The sequence below is a fragment of the Haliotis cracherodii genome, unplaced genomic scaffold (genome assembly GCF_022045235.1).
Source record: "Haliotis cracherodii isolate W230 unplaced genomic scaffold, xgHalCrac1.p SCAF_14, whole genome shotgun sequence".
NCBI lineage: Eukaryota > Metazoa > Mollusca > Gastropoda > Lepetellida > Haliotidae > Haliotis > Haliotis cracherodii.
This window is the reverse complement of record NW_027266269.1, coordinates 34,059,990-34,080,234: the sequence shown is the minus strand read 5'-3', so window position 1 is coordinate 34,080,234 and position 20,245 is coordinate 34,059,990. Positions and strand designations below refer to the sequence as shown.

The following is a 20,245-nucleotide window of genomic DNA, read 5'->3' as shown; positions in this document are numbered from 1 at the left end:
TAGCGTTAAGAATAGTTTAAGTATATTATACATGTGGGATCTTATTGCTAAAACTAGTGTAAGCCTATGTTAAGTGTGGGATATTAGCGTTAAGAATAGTGTTAGTATATTATACATGTGGGATCTTATTGCTAAAACTAGTGTAAGCCTATGTTAAGTGTGGGATATTAGCGTTAAGAATAGTGTTAGTATATTATACATGTGGGATCTTATTGCTAAAACTAGTGTAAGCCAATGTTAAGTGTGAGATATTAGCGTTAAGAATAGTGTAAGTATATTATAAATATAGGATCTTATCGCTAAAACTAGTGTAAGCCAATGTTAAGTGTGATATATTAGCGTTAAGAATAGTGTTAGTATATTATAAATATAGGATCTTATCGCTAAAACTAGTGTAAGCCAATGTTAAGTGTGGTATATTAGCGTTAAGAATAGTGTTAGTATATTATAAGTATAGGATCTTATCGCTAAAACTAGTGTAAGCCAATGTTAAGTGTGAGATATTAGCGTTAAGAATAGTGTTAGTATATTATAAGTATAGGATCTTATCGCTAAAACTAGTGTAAGCCAATGTTAAGTGTGAGATATTAGCGTTAAGAATAGTGTTAGTATATTATACATGTGGGATCTTATTGCTAAAACTAGTGTACGCCAATGTTAAGTGTGATATATTAGCGTTAAGAATAGTGTTAGTATATTATACATGTGGGATCTTATTGCTAAAACTAGTGTAAGCCAATGTTAAGTGTGATATATTAGCGTTAAGAATAGTGTTAGTATATTATACATGTGGGATCTTATTGCTAAAACTAGTGTAAGCCAATGTTAAGTGTGATATATTAGCGTTAAGAATAGTGTTAGTATATTATAAGTATAGGATCTTATCGCTAAAACTAGTGTAAGCCAATGTTAAGTGTGATATATTAGCGTTAAGAATAGTGTTAGTATATTATACATGTGGGATCTTATCGCTAAAACTATTGTAAGCCAATGTTAAGTGTGATATATTAGCGTTAAGAATAGTGTAAGTATATTATAAGTATAGGATCTTATCGCTAAAACTAGTGTAAGCCAATGTTAGCGTTAAGAATAGTGTTAGTATATTATACATGTGGGATCTTATTGCTAAAACTAGTGTAAGCCAATGTTAAGTGTGATATATTAGCGTTAAGAATAGTGTTAGTATATTATACATGTGGGATCTTATTGCTAAAACTAGTGTAAGCCAATGTTAAGTGTGATATATTAGCGTTAAGAATAGTGTTAGTATATTATACATGTGGGATCTTGTTGCTAAAACTAGTGTAAGCCAATGTTAAGTGTGATATATTAGCGTTAAGAATAGTGTAAGTATATTATACATGTCGGATCTTATCGCTAAAACTAGTGTAAGCCAATGTTAGCGTTAAGAATAGTGTTAGTATATTATACATGTGGGATCTTATCACTAAAACTAGTGTAAGCCAATGTTAAGTGTGAGATATTAGCGTTAAGAATAGTGTTAGTATATTATACATGTGGGATCTTATTGCTAAAACTAGTGTAAGCCAATGTTAAGTGTGATATATTAGCGTTAAGAATAGTGTTAGTATATTATACATGTGGGATCTTATTGCTAAAACTAGTGTAAGCCAATGTTAAGTGTGATATATTAGCGTTAAGAATAGTGTTAGTATATTATACATGTGGGATCTTATTGCTAAAACTAGTGTAAGCCAATGTTAAGTGTGATATATTAGCGTTAAGAATAGTGTTAGTATATTATAAGTATAGGATCTTATCGCTAAAACTAGTGTAAGCCAATGTTAAGTGTGATATATTAGCGTTAAGAATAGTGTTAGTATATTATACATGTGGGATCTTATCGCTAAAACTATTGTAAGCCAATGTTAAGTGTGATATATTAGCGTTAAGAATAGTGTAAGTATATTATAAGCATAGGTTCTTATCGCTAAAACTAGTGTAAGCCAATGTTAGCGTTAAGAATAGTGTTAGTATATTATACATGTGGGATCTTATTGCTAAAACTAGTGTAAGCCAATGTTAAGTGTGATATATTAGCGTTAAGAATAGTGTTAGTATATTATACATGTGGGATCTTATTGCTAAAACTAGTGTAAGCCAATGTTAAGTGTGATATATTAGCGTTAAGAATAGTGTTAGTATATTATACATGTGGGATCTTATTGCTAAAACTAGTGTAAGCCAATGTTAAGTGTGATATATTAGCGTTAAGAATAGTGTTAGTATATTATACATGTGGGATCTTATTGCTAAAACTAGTGTAAGCCAATGTTAAGTGTGATATATTAGCGTTAAGAATAGTGTAAGTATATTATACATGTCGGATCTTATCGCTAAAACTAGTGTAAGCCAATGTTAGCGTTAAGAATAGTGTTAGTATATTATACATGTGGGATCTTATCACTAAAACTAGTGTAAGCCAATGTTAAGTGTGAGATATTAGCGTTAAGAATAGTGTTAGTATATTATACATGTGGGATCTTATCACTAAAACTAGTGTAAGCCAATGTTAAGTGTGAGATATTAGCGTTAAGAATAGTGTTAGTATATTATACATGTGGGATCTTATCACTAAAACTAGTGTAAGCCTATGTTAAGTGTGAGATATTAGCGTTAAGAATAGTGTTAGTATATTATACATGTGGGATCTTATCACTAAAACTAGTGTAAGCCTATGTTAAGTGTGAGATATTAGCGTTAAGAACAGTGTAAGTATATTATAAGTTTGGGATCTTATCGCTAAAACTAGTGTTAGTATATGTGGGATATTAGCGTTAAGTATAGGATCGTATCGCTAACACTAGTTTAAGCCAATGTTAAGTGTGAAATATTAGCGGTAAGATAGCTTTGGGGAATGGGGCTGAAGGATGTTTGGGGCCCCGGAGGTGACATACTCCCCCAAACTGCAAACGTTTCATGCCATCGATAATATTGTGATATTGTGTGTTTATTTTAATATGTAAATTTCCTTATATGCTTTTATAATACATTAATGAAATCAAGTGCATATTTACTTTATATGTACAACATTTACATATTTCAAAATGTATCTATTATACCCAAAGGCAAAAACGTCTGTAATATTCTTCTACATTATAGCACTCTTTTTCTTTGAAGATAGAAAATCAAAAGTAGTCATTCTCTTGCATTGTTAGGGGCACGGGTGGCCCAGTCGTCTGAGGCGCCGCGATTCGCTGTGCTGAGTTGCGTCCCTTGGGCACGGGAGAAACCTATGATTGTGAGTTCGAATCCCGGTTCGCCCCAAATATGTTTCTAGGTTTGTCAGCACCATACCCGTGCTCATGGGTTTCTCCGAAGTGGTAAACGTCTGAGACCTGCATCACTTCGGGCTTTCCTCCCACATTAAGCTGACATGCCGTGATATAACTGGAATAATGTTAAAAGCGGCGTTAAACCCAACTCACTCACTCACTCTTGCATTGTTTTTGTACTTAAGAGAGGGACACTGAGAGGTGTGGACTTATTGAAAGCGAAACCTTCCCTCTTTTCAGAACCAATGTCGATCAATATTGGTACAGACACAGCAAACATCACGATCACGGCTGAGAATCCCAGCATTGCGTTGCCCGTTGTTCTCGCTACAGACCCATCAGTGGAAAACAGATTGTCTTGGGAACATATTCCCGAAAACGATGTCTTTGCTGCGACTCTAAAAGGGGAAACTTCAAACATTCTCAAACGTATTAGCAACGGTACTGCATGGGAGTCGTTACTTGGAACATACATATTCAGAGTCCGTAATAAGTATGAAGACAGAAGCATAAGCTTTTATGTTACACGGAGGTCAAATGGTAAGTATTTGAATTTTGTCCGTGAGGATTCCGAGTAAGAATATAGATCCCCGGCAACCTATGCTTGTTGTAAAAATCGAATTAATCGATCAGGCTCGATGAGTTGATTAATTGCATGCCATCGTATCCCAAGTGTGTCGATCGATGTTCATGGTGTCCATCAGTGGATTTGCCGGTCATGTCTCGATTATTTGCAGATCTCCGTCATCTGGCCGAAATATTGCCGGATAAAGCGTTAAACAACTAACAAAGAAACAAAATCTTCTTAAGCTCAAAATCATAAATAAAGCGCGAGGTCGGAAACGAGAGTCATAATAGCTCATACACAGGAATGCTTTTTACACATGGGACTGACCATTTGATATTTAGAGGGGGCGTTGTTCTGTTAGACTGAAAATGACACAACCACCGACCAAACCCAAATCCCAACTCATTAAAACTAAAAGCGAAAAAAAGAACTTCCTCAAATATAAATATTTGTTGGAATTTTCAGACAAATAATTATAATTCATTTTCTAATCGATGCTAGAATTTAACTTAATGTCTTGATCCTTTGATAGTTTTGGTTTTGGTTTGATTTGTTGTTTAACGCTGCATTCAGCAATATTCTAGCGATATGAAGTCGGTCTGTAAATACTCGAGTCTGGACCAGACAGTCCAGTGATTAGCATCATGAGTATGGATCCACGCAATTGGGATCGATGACATGCATCACCCAAGTCAGCGAGCCTGACCACCCGATCCCGTTAGTCGCCTCTTACGACAAGCATAGTCGCCTTTTACGGCAAGCATGGGTTGCTGAAGACCTATTCTCTACACGGATATTCACTGGTCTAATCCTTTGATAGCTGATCCGTTCCGTTGCACCATAAACAAATGCAATTGTAATTCCTGAAACCTTTGTACAGATGAACTTCATCTGGAGACACAAGGTCCTTTTGAGAGGAACTATTACCTGGGCGAGATCCTTGGATTAGTGACAGTGGTGGCTTTCCTCATGGCACTCGGCATCGTGTACAAGGAAAGGGAGTGGATAAAGAAGGTAACAGTGTGTGTTGTACAACTCCGGAGTGTCACAGAAACGGGGGGTTGGACATGTCGCGCTGAAGGTTCAAGTGTAACCTGGGCCCGAGCTTTAGGAAGGAGGGGGCACGGGTGGCCCAGTCGTCTAAGGCGCCGCGATTCGCTGTGCAGAGTTGCGTCCCTTGGGCACGCCAGAAACCTATGATTGTGGGTTCGAATCCCGGTTCGCCCCGATTATGTTTCGAGGTTTGTCAGCACCATACCCGTGCTCGTTGGTTTCACCGAAGTGGTAAACGTCTGAGACCTGCATCACTTGGGTCTTTCCTCCCACATTAAGCTGACACCGTGATAACTGGAATACTGTTAAAAGCGGCGTTAAACCCAACTCACTCACTCCTTCACTTTAGGAAGGCTATTCTTAGTAACATTACACAATAAACACTCATTCACAAGATACCAGTTGTTTTGCACGTCGTCATTTACAGCTACAGAACCGGATATATGTTTATCCCCTGCCCCAACGAAGTAGGCGGGGGATATTGAAATGGGTTTCGTCCGTCCGTCCGTGCGTCCGTGTGTGCGTGTGTGTGTGTGTGCGTCCCGAAATAGTTTCCGGGGCATAACTCAGAAACTGTTAAATATTTCTCTACGAAACTTTGCATGTGTATCAGACTCATGCTGAACTGGTGCCTTTTGCTATTTAGGATTTTTTATTTTTTTATTTTTTTTACGTTTCCATGGCAATAAGTTGGACTTAGGTTCTCTGAGGGTGGTTTTCATTTCCGGAGCGTAACTCAAAAACTGTTAAATACCTTCTTACAAAACTTTGCATGTCTACCAGGCACATACTGAACTGGTGCCTTTTGCATTTCATAAATATTTATTTTGTATGTTTCCATGGCAACAAGTTGGACTTAGGTTCTTAAGGGTAGAGTTCGTTTCCGGAGCATAACTCAAAACCCATTCAATACTTTCTTACAAAACTTCGCATGTCTACCAGACACATACTGAACTGATGCCTTTTGCTATTTAGGAATTTTAGGAATTTTTATTTTTTACGTTTCCATGGCAACAAGCCGGATTTAAGTTTTAATATAGGGTTGGTTCACTTATGGAGTATAACAAATAAACCGTTAACTATTTCCTTGCCAAACAGTGCATGTTTATATATAAAGCACATACTGATCTGGTGCCATTGGTGATATTAAGGATTTTTAGAAATGTCTATTTTAGAATTTCCATTTCCGCTCTTTTGACATGGGCTAAGAGATAACGTGTTAAAATGGGCGGGGGATATAGATGACTTCGTCGACTATACGCTTGTTTTATTTCAATCTATGAGCCAGATTATATTTTAGGAACAACAATGTAATTTTTATGGCTGGCAGTTTCTGTGACAAACCCAGCTATTTCTTTTAATTTATTTTAAAGAAGGAGAATATAAAAGAGTCGGGCGTTACTGGTAGCACCCTAAGAAATCAAGGAAATGGTCTCACTCACAAACATTTCACAGTATGGATGAGGAAGATGTTTGTCTGACTGTTGTGTTGAGTGAGTGAGTGAGTTGGGTTTAACGCCGCTTTTAAAAGTATTCCAGTTATATCACGGCGTGTCAGCTTAATGTGGGAGGAAAGCCCGAAGTGATGCAGGTCTCAGACGTTTACCACTTCGGTGAAACCCACAAGCACGGGTATGGTGCTGACAAACCCCGAAACATAATCGGGGCGAACCGGGATTCGAACCCACAATCATAGGTTTCTGGCATGCCCAAGGGACGCAACTCTGCACAGCGAATCGCGGTGCCTTAGACGACTGGGCCACCCGTGCCCCCGACAGTTGTGTTGATGGGTCACCCAAAATGCAAGGGGTTTTATTGAAATGGCAGTTCGTTCATCTATTATTATATCAACCACGGTTAGTATGGACGCTAGGAACACAAATTGTGCAATAAATAAATTCTCCAATTTCCCTTACACATTTCATTCCTGTTTTCATTGCTGTTTTCATTCCATGTTTTCTTTAAAACTTTGCTTGTCGTAAGAGGCGACTAACGGGGTCGGGTGGTCGGGCACGCTGACTTGGTTGATGCATGTCATCGCATCCGAATTGCGTGGATCGATGCTTATGATATCAATCACTGGATTGCCTGGTCCAGACTTGATTATTTACAGACCAACGTCATGTGGGTGGAGTATTGTTGAGTGCGACCTTAAACAACAAACAAACAAACAAACAAACAAACAAACAAACAAACAGACAAACAACAAATTATTCCTGTTTTCATTGCTGTCTTTGAGATGACATTATAATTTATGTACAATTTACAATTACCACTAAACGTTCACTTTTATACAGCGCCAATATCTGTTTCTTCCATCTTCGCTTGAAAGCTGTTAATACAAAAATAATGAGGAAAACTTCCAAGTTACTTCTTCGTGACACATGTCTGGTTTCTTTAAAAGTTTGTAGCAGCTAATACCACTCGGTTAAGTGAATGAGTGAGTTGGGTATAACACCGAACAATATTCACGTTTGTAATCAGTATATCAGCTTGAAGTGGGAGAAAAGCCCAACGTTATTCAGGTCTTAGACGTTTATCGGGGCGGTCGGGTAGCCTAGTGGTAAAGCGTTCGCTCGTCACGCCGAAGACCCGGGTTCGATTCCTGACATGTGTAAAATGTGTGAAGCCCATTTCTGGTGTCCCCCGCCGTGATATTGCTGGAATATTGCTAAAAGCGGCGTAAAACCATACTCACTCACTCACTCACTCACTTAGACGTTTATCACTTCAGTGAAACCCACGATCACAAGTATCGTGGTAATAAACCAAGACACATATGATGAAGTGAGGTGGTAATGGTTTAACCCTTCTTTGAAAATTATTTCTTTCCTACCACAGGCGCGGCATAAAACCTTACTCACTCACTCACTCCTACCACAGGCGTTCAGCTGATTAGGGCGAAAACCAAAGGAGCGAGACGACAAAACAAAGTTCCAACCTTCAATTGTTTTACAGTTTCAGATCTACCACTTTCACTTGACACTGTATTGCCTCTAACTGAATCTTACCATTTCTTCGCAGAACGATTTTTTTATTTGTATCCCGCGATCAAAGATATGTAATCAATGACACTTTTTTATATGACTTCTATACGCCACGATAGGACAAGGATTACTTTAAGATGGCTTTGAAATTCCAGGGCTTAGAGATCGAGAGCTTGTTTATGTTGATTAATTACGTTTCAGAAATGGCGGAAGCGTAAGATGGAACAATCGATCAAGTTTCGTCTTGAACTGGCAAAGTATAATCACGTAAGTGTGTTGTTATTCAAGGGGTCTCAGTAGATGCGATTGCGGCTTCGTCAAAGATAATGCTTCGGCTTCAAACCTTCATATGCCTGTTAAATATTAACGGCAACGCAAGTGAATAACCAGTCTCGATTATCTGCCGAAACAGATTCCATTTGGCACCGATTAAACAAGAATCACACAAAAAACAATTGTGCTGAAATTATCCTCGATTGTTTTGTCTGAATCGTGCTTTTGGGGTTAGACTAGAAGTTTATACGATTTTCAGTTTCCTGTAAGGCGAAATGATCATACCGACCATATCTGACCCTGTTCAAGAACAATTATTGTCATACAAACGTTGATTGTTCACAGTATACTGGAAAAATGAAGCAATGATGTTGACGAATGTTTTTTAATTTCTTGAGATTCAACATATTCATTCTCATATGTGACAATAAACTCACACTTTTAAACATGTTCAAGTAACTTCATGCTCGCGGACAAAGACTTATTTCTTTTCTGAACGACGTACAACTAAGCCACGTACATGTTAATATCCATCCACTTCTTCTCCGCCACACCAGGCTTCCCGCTACGTCAAGTTCCCCGCCTATAGTGACGAGTTTCCCATAGATCGACTTCACTTCCTGGACACACTTGGCGAGGGGAATTTTGGGAAGGTGATGAAGGCGGAAGCGCTGGATGTTGCCGGAACCGGAAAGTGGGACCTGGTCGCGGTCAAGATGTGCAAAGGTCAGCATAGACAACAAGAAGTACCCTCTTACATTAATTTTTGGCCTATAAAGGCATTGGTGTGTTAAACTCATTTGAGTCTATCTTCTAAGTCATATGCCTTTCAATACAAGTAGCTCACGTTTGAGTGCAATAGATGGCATAGAATACCCTCTTTTCATATTACTGAGAGTTACATTTAAATCTTTACGGAAACTATAAATTGACATAGATTACCCTCTTTTCATATTACTGAGAGTTACATTTAAATCATTACGGAAACTATAAATTGACACAGAATGCTCTCTTTTCATATTACTGAGAGTTACATTTAAATCATCACGGAAACTATAAATTGACACAGAATACCCTCTTTTCATATTACTGAGAGTTACATTTAAATCTTCACGGAAACTATAAATTGACACAGAGAGGGCATATCTGGGAGACTGGAAATCTAGGGTGTGTGTGTGTGAGGTTTGATTGGGTTTTCTGGATCTGTTGGGGTGAGTGGATGTTTGGGTGTGTGAGTGTTGGGCTGAGTTGCTTAGATGTTATGAAGTACAGCTTTAGTTCCAAACTGTAACTGTTGTTCTATGACCCAACTTGTGTTATACATTGTGGAGGGTGATGTTCCTTGGGTCATTTTCATTGTGGTGAAGACTCGAGACAAAACTGAGATGCTTATGAAACTCGAAATGACATCCAGTGAGCTCGGCCATGCAGTGAATGATTGGTTGGTTGGTTTGTAGTTAAACGCCGCACTCAGCAATATTCCAGCTATATGACGGCGTTTTGTAAATAATCGAGTCTGGACAAGGCAATCCAGTGATTGACATCATGAGTATCGATCCACGCAATTGAGATCGATGACATGAATCAACCAAATCAGCGAGCCTGACCACCCGATCCCGTTAGTCGCCTTTTACGACAAGCATAGTCGCCTTATACGACAAGCATGGATTCCTGAAGACCTATTCTAAGCCGGATCTTCACGGTTCTGCAGAGAATGACAGGTGGAAAGAAACATATTCAACATATTGAGACAATAGAATAGTAAAGTCATCCCGGATTCTATAACTTAATTGTGATACGTTTCTTATCTCACCCATATCATAAGCATGGCGTTAATTTGAATGTTAAACATAATGTTACCGTCATACAGACATAGCAACGGACGCTGAGAAGGAGAACCTCTACCACGAGATGGTCATCATGAGGAAGGTCCCCCGGCATATCAACGTCGTCACCTACCTCAGCTATGTGGCATCATCAGGTACGAACACGTCGCTGTCGAGGACGTGTTGTGGTTGCCGCGTGTATGTAGTCCAAAGCAACTCGCACCTGTTCTCTGAGTGAACTAGCATTGGGTCATACTCCGACTTCATGGTTCCATGACCACACTGGTTTGCCCGCAGCAGGCATGATATCTCTGTCTCATTGTCCATCTTTGACAGACCGCGGTAAAAATTTGTCAAAGTAATAGAACGTGAGCATTGTCAAAGAGTGAAATAACTATAAAAAAAATATCTGTTCTTGTCTATGCCTTGTTAAAACCAATAAAGCAAGATGAACAGCTGTCGTGAGCAATTACAATTTTCTCAATGTCTAATGGTAACAAGGATTGTTTCATTCCTTTGTCCATTGAACGCTTTATCACAGTGAGTGAGTGAGTGAGTGAGTACTGTTTCACGCCGCTTTTAGCAATATTCCAGCAATATCACGGCGGGAGCCCAGAAATGGGCTTCACATATTGTACCAATGTCAGGAATCGAACCCGGGGCTTCGGCGTGACGAGCGAAGTTCAACGCTTTAACCACTAGGCTACCCGACCGTCCCCTTTATTTATCACAGTAGTTCAAGTAGAGCTCTGAATGGCTTGCTCTTTCATCTACATATTCAAACGATTGCTTCCATAAAGACGCCAAACAAACTTAAATACAGTAAACTACGTTTATAACGAACACGCTTATAATGAACTGACGGATATAACGAACTTCTTTTTTGTCCGACTATTTGCTCTCGTTTTGCTGTATATATGCTTATAACGAACTACGGTTATAACGAACTTAAATTAGTGGTCCCTTTGAGTTCGGTATAACCGTAGTTTACTGTAGTCCCTTTGAGTTCGGTATAACCGTAGTTTACTGTACGTGTACATGTACAGAGCCAACTCTGCTGATCATGGAATACGTGCCTGGGGGAAATCTTCTTCAGTTCTTGAGAAAAAGGCGTCCCCAGAAGGTGGAGGAGGATGAAGAGGGGACGGGTGAAGGAGTCAGTGGAGAGAGAGAAGAAAGTACAGAGGATGGTGGAGGACAGAAGTCTGAGGGACATGATGACTCGGGACAGATGAATCTATTGTCATCACGTGACTTGTCCTCTTTTGCGCTGCAGATAGCAAAGGGCATGGCGCATGTTGCCTCGCATAATGTATGATTTTCATTTTCAATTTCTTAATTGTATACACTTTTGAACTCAATTGAGGTGTATCCATAATATAATCAGTCTCGGTATCTTGACATAGAGGTGTAACAATTAAATATCACGTGTTAACCTTACAAAGTTTAGCCACTAAAATGCATTGTATTAACCCCCCATATGTTGACCAGTCGGGTATTAACCTCATATATTTAGGTCAGTAAGGTGTACCGTATCAGTCACATATGATGGTCCATGGAGCAATAACCTCACATATTTAGGTCAGTAAGGTGTCCGGTTTCAGTCACATATGATGGTCCATAGAGCAATAACCTCACATACTTAGGTCAGTAAGGTGTCGCCTTTCAGTCACATATGTTGGTCCATGGAGCAATAACCTCATATATTTAGGTGAGTAAGGTGTACCGTATCAGTCACATATGTTGGTCCATGGAGCAATAACCTCATATATTTAGGTGAGTAAGGTGTACCGTATCAGTCACATATGTTCGTCCATGGAGCAATAACCTCATATATTTAGGTCAGTAAGGTGTCCCGTATCAGTCACATATGTTGGTCCACGGAGCAATAACCTCATATATTTAGGTCAGTAAGGTGTCCCGTTTCAGTCACATATGTTGGTCCATGGAGCAATAACGTCATATATTTAGGTCAGTAAGGTGTACCGTATCAGCCACATATGTTGGTCCATGGAGCAATAACCTCATATATTTAGGTCAGTAAGGTGTCGCGTTTCAGTCACATATGATGGTCCATGGAGCAATAACCTCATATATTTAGGTCGTTAAGGTGTACTGTATCAGTCACATATGATGGTCCATGGAGCAACAACCTCATATATTTAGTCCAGTAAGGTGTACCGTATCAGTCACATATGTTGGTCCATGGAGCAATAACCTCATATATTTAGGTCAGTAAGGTGTCCCGTATCAGTCACATATGTTGGTCCATGGAGCAATAACCTCATATATTTAGGTCAGTAAGGTGTCCCGTATCAGTCACATATGTTCGTCCATAGAGCAATAACCTCATATATTTAGGTCAGTAAGGTGTCCCGTATCAGCCACATATGATGGTCCATGGAGCAATAGCCTCACATATTTAGGTCAGTAAGGTGTTCAAACACATATGTCGTCAGCATTAACCCTAATTATGTCAAGAGTGTTATTTATGGTTTGTTAAATTTCATGTTGACGTTCTTCACAGATAATTCACAGAGATTTGGCTGCCAGGAATGTTCTACTCGGACTAGGGAATGTCTGCAAGATTTCTGACTTTGGGCTGTCACGTGACATGGAGGGGAGTGACGAATATGAAGTATCGACAATGGTAGGCATATGGAAGAATTTTAGGCAAATATAAAACCAGACGGACACGTTCTGGGACACATGATATGAGGCGCATGCCCCAAAACAGAACAGAGACAAATGAGAGATTTGTACTGAAATGTTTAGCAACTTGTTTTTCAGATCAAAGATAGTAAATACGAAATGACTCTTTTACCATGTCCCCATAACTTGTTGTCAATACTGGTATGTTCACGACGCTCTCTTCATCCCATGTGTTCCACCATAACTAAAGTCTTATTACCATCTCTGGTGTGTTCAGGGCCCCCTCCCAATACGCTGGATGCCCCCCGAGTCTCTGACAGACCGGCTGTACACTCTCAAGTCCGACGTGTGGTCCTACGGGGTTCTTCTCTGGGAGATTGTCACCCTTGGTAAGTGAACATCCTGGCTACATCTAGATGAGGGATGAGAAAGAGAGCTGGAAAGATCGTTCCCCACGACCAAGATCACGTCAACTTTTTCAGAGCGCACTTAAGAGATGCCCGATGGCCAAATGTTCAATGGTCACACAATTCCTTGTACAGATCTGCGTCCCTCAACCATGCAATGATGAGTTAGCTACAAAGAAGAAGTGTTTTTGTTGGCACTTGTCAACGTACACTTTTTATTATTCCCTTAAGGGATGCACGATGGGCCAGTGTTAGAAGGTGCCACAATTTCTTACAGATTTGCCCTCAACCATGCAATAATCCGTTGATCACAGGATCGCATTCTGGAAAAACTAGCTGACATGCCGTGATATAACTGAAATAGTGTTCGTTGGGGTGTTATTCCAAGTCACTCATTCAATATTGTAGGTGTATTTATGTTTCGTTACAAATTGTTAATGACAATATGCTTAATTTTGATAATTAAATAGATGTTATTTCTGGACCTGTTCGGGAGGGGGGGGGGGGGGGGGGGGGGGGGGGGGCTGTTGTGAAAGCGATATCTCGTCATACAGTGGCCTGGTTTCAAATTCCCACATGGGTACCATATGTGAAGTCCCCATACTGATATATTGCTAAACGCGGCGTAAAAATATACTCAAACCTTTTCTGCCCATCGTTCACCAGGAGCCAGTCCATACTCGGGTCAGAGTGCCCGGCAGGTGATGATGTCGGTCACAGAAGGAAAGAGGCTGGAGAAGCCGGACTACTGTTCGGAGCATGTGTAAGTTTAATGTGAAGTAGAAGTTTGTATCAACAGGTGTAAATGAAGCGACAAAACCCTTTCGATGTCCAATAAAAATCTCTGCATAAAGCAGAGACGATTGGATGATTCCGACTATATCATGAGCATGTGTTTATGAATCACTATCAAATAGTAATGATACCAAGTGTTCACGAAAAGGTGAGCCTATCCTGTACCACCGATGGCACCCGTCACAAACACAATCAAAGGCAAGTCAATTGTTAACCGAAAAGAAACACGGCAACATTTGGTACAACTCAAAATAGGGAATTGCAGCGGACATCGTTTTTGTCACTGGTGAGAAGAAAAAGGAAATCAAGTGAAACTGTTTTGGGACACAAAGGTTCTCACGATAAATGCACACCTTGCAGTAAGCTTGGCCTTGTTAAGTTCATGTTTCGTTCATTTTGCCAAGTATTCATATTGTTTGTGAGCTATCTCAACGAGGAATCCGATTCTAAAAGAGACAATGCTGTTGTGGGTATAGTATTTTAGAACTTTTGTTTGGACGTTTTGAAGACCAGCTCTTCTTCTCCATTCTTAAAGGCAGTGTTGGTTGGTTGGTTGGTTGGTTGGTTGGTTTTCTAACGCCGCACTCAGCAATATTCCAGCTATATGACGGCGGTCTGTAAATAATCGAGTCATGACCAGACAATCCAGTGATTGATATCATGAGCATCGATCCACGCAATTGGGATCGATGACATACATCAACCAAGTCAGCGAGCCTTACCACCCGATCCCGTTAGTCGCCTTTTACGACAAGTATCGTCACCTTTTACGGCAAGCATGGGTTGCTGAAAACCTATTCTACCTTAAAGGCAGTGTCTGGGTGGAACACTTACGCAACCTTACGGGTTTTCATGATGTTGAGTTCTCTCACTGTAATTTTATTATTATTTTCAAGCCCTTTGTATATTCGTCATTACCGAAATTATTTCCCCTTTGACGTCCAGCATTGGGCCAGGGTTCTTGGCACCTGTTCTGGTGTTGCTATGGAGATTCGCTGGTACCCATGTTCTGTAATTCCCTTCCCCACAGGTACAAGCTGATGACACAGTGCTGGCGGTCCCACCCCGGGGACAGACCCACCTTCTCCGACCTGGCGGACACCATCGAGGGGCACCTGGAGGAGGAGGCCGAGTATGTTCAGCTCAGCAACTTTGACGTCAACATCTACGACGTCATCGACATGGGCGGCATGGACGTCGCGGAGGAAAAAGTTTGAGACAGCGGCGTCAGAAGATGATGTCAGTGTATACATAATGACACAACTGGTTACTAGTTAGTTGATGAAATATTTGTCATGTCGAATAACCAAATGATAAATAATTGGTTGTTTGGTTATGATCCAGGGATTGACATCATGAGCATCGATCCACGCAATTGAGATAAGTTGACATGCATCAACCAAGTCAGCGAGCCTGACCACCCGATCCCATTAGTCGCTTCTTACGACAAGCATAGTTGACTTTTACGGCAAGCTTTGGTTGCTGAAGACCTATTCTACCCCAGATCTTCTCGGGTCTTAATCATTAGTATTCGAACGTTGATAGCTAATTTCAAATTATTTCAACGAAACATTATTTCTTTTATGAATGTAACAATAAAAGCAACATGTGATGATATAAGACACACCAACTAGGATGTCATGGACACAAGCATCAGTATGCACTACAAGACTTGCAGGAACTTGGCGAGCACTAGCAGGCGTCCATATTCCACAGGATCGTACACGTGACACAATCTGGCAGCATTCGTGAAACGTATAGAACAGTTGGTTCAGTTTGCTTTTGAATCCAAATAAAATGGTATACCTATTGACTGTAAGCAGTAGTGTGTCTTCAAAAGTGGTAGACGTGTTGATAAACCTATCTGGGTGGTATCTGGTGTGACATGATTTAAAGAGAACTCATGGAATATCACTTCTCCACAGCTACTCAATGTATTATTGTAAGTAGTGGGAAATACCTGGTGGACCCAACTGTTTTTTGTTTGTTTTTGTTTTTTCTTTATTGTCAGCAATATTCCAGCTATATAACGGCGCTCTGTAAATAATTGATTCTGGACCAGACAATCCAGTGATTGATATCATGAGCATCGATCCACGCAAATGGGATCGATGACATGCATCAACCAAGTCAGCGAGCCTGACCACCTGACCCCGCCTCTTACGACAAGCCCGTGTATAACAACCTATGTTATATTACATGTAAGCAGGTATCGATTTATGATAACTGGAGAGGAGGCGAGGTGAGGTGAAATTGGGTTTAACGTCGCGTCCAAGATTATTGCACTTATATAGCGACGTGCATGCACGTGTATGTGTGTGTGTGTGGCTGCTTGTACTAGTCCGGACTGATGCCGATTTATAGTGCTAGCTCACTGAGATACCATGCCGCAGTGTAACATGAATACCCCACTCAGACACAGTATACTGACTCCGAGCCGACCAGTCCTTGCTTTAGCCCCTTAATGCCGAGCGCCAGACAGGGTAACAACAAGTACAATCTTTTAACGTCTTTTTGTATGATGCGGCCTGGGATCGAACCCTGGACCTTCCGCTCTCCGGGCGGACGCTCTACCACTAGACCACGGAGGCGGTCCAACTGGAGAGGAACAAGAACATACGTCATGAAAGGCATCCCGTAGTCTGGTAATTTTGTTTAAACAAGTTGGTGTATTGTGTTGGTGATTCTAACCATTCCCTTCATGCCGGTGTGTCAACAGGTTCACCGACCTAGATCACTGACCCTAATGGTGCACTTACGTAGGACTGGTAATGCTGTTGTTCCTGGGTAAACAAGTCCGTAGACTGGGATCGCTGCTATCCTAATGGGGAGCTGATAACAGTTTTGTCAGCCTGGCTGTGGATCTAATGGCGCTGTTAGGTTTATCAGATTTGTTTCATTGTCACACATTGTAATTACATTTTACTATTTCTGTGTTAGTTGTTTGTCATTGGTTGTATTTTGTGAGGTGAGGTGAAATTTGGTTTAACGTCACGTCCAAGATTATTGCACTTAAATAGCGACGTGTATGTATGTGTGTGTTTGTGTGTCTGCTTGTACTAGTCCGGACTGATGCCGATTTATAGTGCTAGCTCACAGAGACACCATGCCGCAGTTTTACACAATACCCCACTCAGACACAGTACACTGACTCCGAGCCGACCAGTCCTTGTTTTAGCCCCTTAATGCCGAGCGCCAGACAGGGTAACAACAAGTACCATCTTTTAACGTCTTTTGGTATGATGCGGGCGGGGATCGAACCCAGGACGTTCCGCTCTCCGGGCGGACGCTCTACCACTAGACCACGGAGGCGGTCTGTATTTGGTAGTTTGTAGGGCAGTAATTGTTAGTGGTAATACAACATGCTGGTAAGGTTTTAGATGTATCAACTGGGATGATGTTCAATGGCCTGAATGTAAATTAATCCTTACTTGGTCAGACACTAAATAATTGTCAATGAACCTTGAACGTCGAGCCCCATTAATTGGCTTGAACGGTTGAAAGATTGGTTACTGTTGATAAAATATCATTGAGCCAGTCAGCATCGTGTCATTTATTTAGGTATATACCCTGAGGCCATGCGGTTCTATGCCATTGTAGGGTATATACCCTGAGGCCATGCGGTTCTATGCCATTATAGGGTATATACCCTGAGGCCATGCGGTTCTATGCCATTATAGGGTAAATACCCTGGAGACTTGCAGCTCTATGCCATTATAGGGTAAATACCCAGAAGCCATTTAGCAACATGCCATTATAGGGTAAATACCCTGGAGACTTGCAGCTCTATGCCATTATAGGGTAAATACCCAGAAGCCATGCAGCCCCAAGCCATTATAGGGTAAATACCCTGGAGACTTGCAGCTCTATGCCATTATAGGGTAAATACCCAGAAGCCATGCAGCCCCATGCCTTTATAGGGTAAAAACCCTGGAGACTTCCAGCCCCAAGCCATTGTAGGGTGAATACCCTGGAGACATGCAGCCCCATGCTATTAAAGGGTGAATACCCTGGGGCCATGCAGCCCCATGCTATTAAAGGGTGAATACCCTGGAGACATGCAGCCCCATGCTATTAAAGGGTAAATATCCTGGAGACATGCAGCCCCATGCTATTATAGGGTAAATACCCTGGAGACATGCAGCCCCAAGCCATTATAGGGTAAATACCCTGGAGACATGCAGCCCCAAGCCATTGTAGGGTGAATACCCTGGAGACATGCAGCCCCATGCTATTAAAGGGTGAATACCCTGGGGCCATGCAGCCCCATGCTATTAAAGGGTGAATACCCTGGAGACATGCAGCCCCATGCTATTAAAGGGTGAATACCCTGGAGACATGCAGCCCCATGCTATTATAGGGTAAATACCCTGGAGACATGCAGCCCCAAGCCATTATAGGGTAAATACCCTGGGGCCATGCAGTCCCATGCTATTAAAGGGTAAATACCCTGGAGACATGCAGCCCCATGCCATTCTGTTACAGTAAATACCCTGAAGCTATGAGGCTCCATGCCATTACACGGTAAATACCCTGGAGCCATTTAGCAACATGCCATTTTGTTACGGTAAATACCCTGGAGCCATTTAGCAACATGCCATTACACGGTAAATACCCTGGTATTTGCCATTTTGCAAAGGATTCTAATCGTACTAAATAAACAATAGTACGTCTATTTTTACGGAAACCACATTGAATATTCGTAATAAATATTCGTATTCAAATAACAAACTAATCTATTGCTTACCATGCGTTCCATGATATTGCAGGGGGCACGGGTGGCCCAGTCGTCTAAGGCGCTGCGATTCGCTGAGCAGAGTTGCGTCCCTTGGGCACGCCAGAAACCTATGATTGTGGGTTCGAATCCCGGTTCGCCCCGATTATGTTTCGAGGTTTGTCAGCACCATACCCGAGCTCGTGGGATTCACCGAAGTGGTAAACATCTGAGACCTGCATCACTTCGGGCTTTCTTCCCACAGTAAGCTGACACGCCGCGATATAACTGTAATATTGTTAAAAGCGGCGTTAAACTCACTCACACACTCATGATATTGCAAACGCAACTGGTTAATGATACAGGGTGGTAATTTGAGTGATCTGTTTCATCCCGGCCAGGTTTTGGTATGGGGACGAATGTGGTTTCTTTTAAAATTGATGTCTTTGAACATCACAAAAAAATGATATTAAAACACAACAAAGTGTCGAATAATATATACACGTACCAATATCCCTTACCAATGTTGTGAACAGTTCGATACTATTAGTTGTGGTGTCTTTAGTTGCCGTATACAGTGTCATATTAGACAATATGGCACCGTATACGGCAACTAAGGACACCATAACGAAATTAATAAGCCGAAAAGTTTACACAATGTGGTATCCATATCGCACTACAATTCTAATCTAGGGTCAAAGGGAGACTACTCTCCAAACCTTAGAGACCAAACCATGTTGACAATTTTAAAAGCTATCTTTATCAATGAAGTCACGAACGTTATTTTTTTTTTTTAAATAATGTCCTTGCACATCACAATCAATGATATAAAAACACAAAAGAGTGTAGAGTAACCAATTTCTGTACCAGAATTTTCATGTGGTTGGAAAATCCAAGATAGCTGTTACTGGCGGTATACGGTCTCATAGTATGTTAGTAACAACCATCTTGGATTTTTCCTGACGGTATACGGGCTCATGTGGGGTCAGTAGTTCTGCTCTCTGATTGGTCAATCACACTTTGAGGCATAATAAATACACCTGTTGTGCACGTCAAACTAATATCCCTTTCCCACAGCAGTTCAAAACACATACGTGTTGTGCCACGACACAGTTTACAGTTTCACCGCTAGTTTTGTGTTTCACTTCACGCTCATCAGCGTATTATTTACGTCATCCGGACTTCATTGTTGACCTCATTCGATTCTAATGTGACGTAAAATCGGAATGACGACCATTATAAATGACGTCATAGCTGAAGATTGTTGACGTCTGCTGTGTGAGTAGTGCCAATGTGCACTACTTGCGGTCGGCAGCCAGCATAGTACCTCTGCCACAGGCCAGAGCCAGGTGACGATTCGTCACATCTTTCACAGTTCATTCAAGATATTGCATATGTTTTTAGTTTTACATTATTTACATTTGCGTAGTTGTCCTTTGTTTACATTGGTTGTATGGCTCTACCTGCTGTCTTCGAACCACACGGAGAGCTGACGATATGGCCACTCTGATGTATAAGGATATATTGTCATGCACCTCACAGCCGCAGTTGTAGTAGAATATCTATATTATTATGCAAAACAACATGTAAAACGCAACGAAAGGCTTGCATTAGGCCGTTGTCCTGATTTCAAAATAAACGCGCTTGTACACAAACAAGAGAAAAGTCCGGTCA

General features: G+C 41.0%; 1 protein-coding gene across 1 annotated transcript in view; it reads left to right on the top strand.

The window, feature by feature from the left end:
- Positions 1-15,074, top strand: part of LOC139460756 (fibroblast growth factor receptor 3-like) — a 56,666-nt gene extending 41,592 nt beyond the window's left edge. The window contains exons 12-21 of the mRNA XM_071242228.1: positions 3,537-3,836; positions 4,745-4,878; positions 8,106-8,171; positions 8,735-8,903; positions 10,048-10,158; positions 11,050-11,315; positions 12,531-12,653; positions 12,933-13,044; positions 13,729-13,825; positions 14,888-15,074. Coding sequence (XP_071098329.1) covers positions 3,537-3,836; positions 4,745-4,878; positions 8,106-8,171; positions 8,735-8,903; positions 10,048-10,158; positions 11,050-11,315; positions 12,531-12,653; positions 12,933-13,044; positions 13,729-13,825; positions 14,888-15,074 — 1,565 coding nt within the window. The remainder of the gene's footprint in view (positions 1-3,536; positions 3,837-4,744; positions 4,879-8,105; positions 8,172-8,734; positions 8,904-10,047; positions 10,159-11,049; positions 11,316-12,530; positions 12,654-12,932; positions 13,045-13,728; positions 13,826-14,887) is intronic.
- The last annotated feature ends 5,171 nt before the right edge of the window (positions 15,075-20,245 follow it).